General features: G+C 47.4%; 1 protein-coding gene across 1 annotated transcript in view; it reads right to left on the bottom strand.

Annotated features, from left to right (window-relative positions):
- The window catches only part of LOC119584988 (protein inscuteable homolog), a 29128-nt gene that overhangs the window by 2876 nt on the left and 25497 nt on the right, over positions 1-755 (bottom strand). Inside the window, exon 8 of the mRNA XM_037933596.1 lies at positions 488-666. Coding sequence (XP_037789524.1) covers positions 488-666 — 179 coding nt within the window. The remainder of the gene's footprint in view (positions 1-487; positions 667-755) is intronic.

Here is a 755-nt window from a genome sequence, read left to right on the forward strand (position 1 = left end):
GAAGGGGTTACTTGAAGACCACGAGTCTCCACCAAAGCAATTGCGTTTTTGCTTTGATAGCGAATTACCCATGCCTCCAGGGTAAACATCAAAATTTGCACTGCATTCTTGTGCACTGTGTCTAACAGTAAAGACAAGATCTTCAATGGAATAGATTACGTTATCCGAAAGTTTATTGATAAATTTATCTCTCTGCGATTGATTCTTAATCTTCAAAGCATGGAATCAATTTTATGTCTCCAGACTGGATCAGGTTTTTACAAAAAAAACTAAGGCACAGGCCAGGTAAATGAGCCACAGATCTAGAGTACTGCATAATGAACGGTGTGTGACCTCGCCTTCAACCGCTAAGGTTATGTTCGGTACATGTATCTATCTGTATCTGTCTGTCTATTTGCCTGTATATTGGTCAGTTTATCAATATGTCAAACTATATAGAAGATGTTCTTTTACTGTATCATTATTCTCAATTCCTCCAATCAACTACCTGGACAGAGCGATGGCGGACTTCTGCTGGACGCGCTCCGCCGTGGCGACCTCCGGCAGGCGGTGCGAGGGGGCGGGGCGCGTGTTGAGGAGGGCGAGCAGGACGGACACGCCCCCCGCGGCCACCACCTCCTCGGCCGCCCCGCGAGACCCCGCCAGGTTGGCCAGCACCGTCGCGATCTGAGGGAGAGGGATAGGAAATGTTAGGTCATAGCCTTATAATACAAGATGTGACATGCTTGTGATGCCTACTATAAGCGTGTTGGCAT

The sequence above is a fragment of the Penaeus monodon genome, chromosome 19, assembly GCF_015228065.2.
Source record: "Penaeus monodon isolate SGIC_2016 chromosome 19, NSTDA_Pmon_1, whole genome shotgun sequence".
NCBI classification, from domain to species: domain Eukaryota; kingdom Metazoa; phylum Arthropoda; class Malacostraca; order Decapoda; family Penaeidae; genus Penaeus; species Penaeus monodon.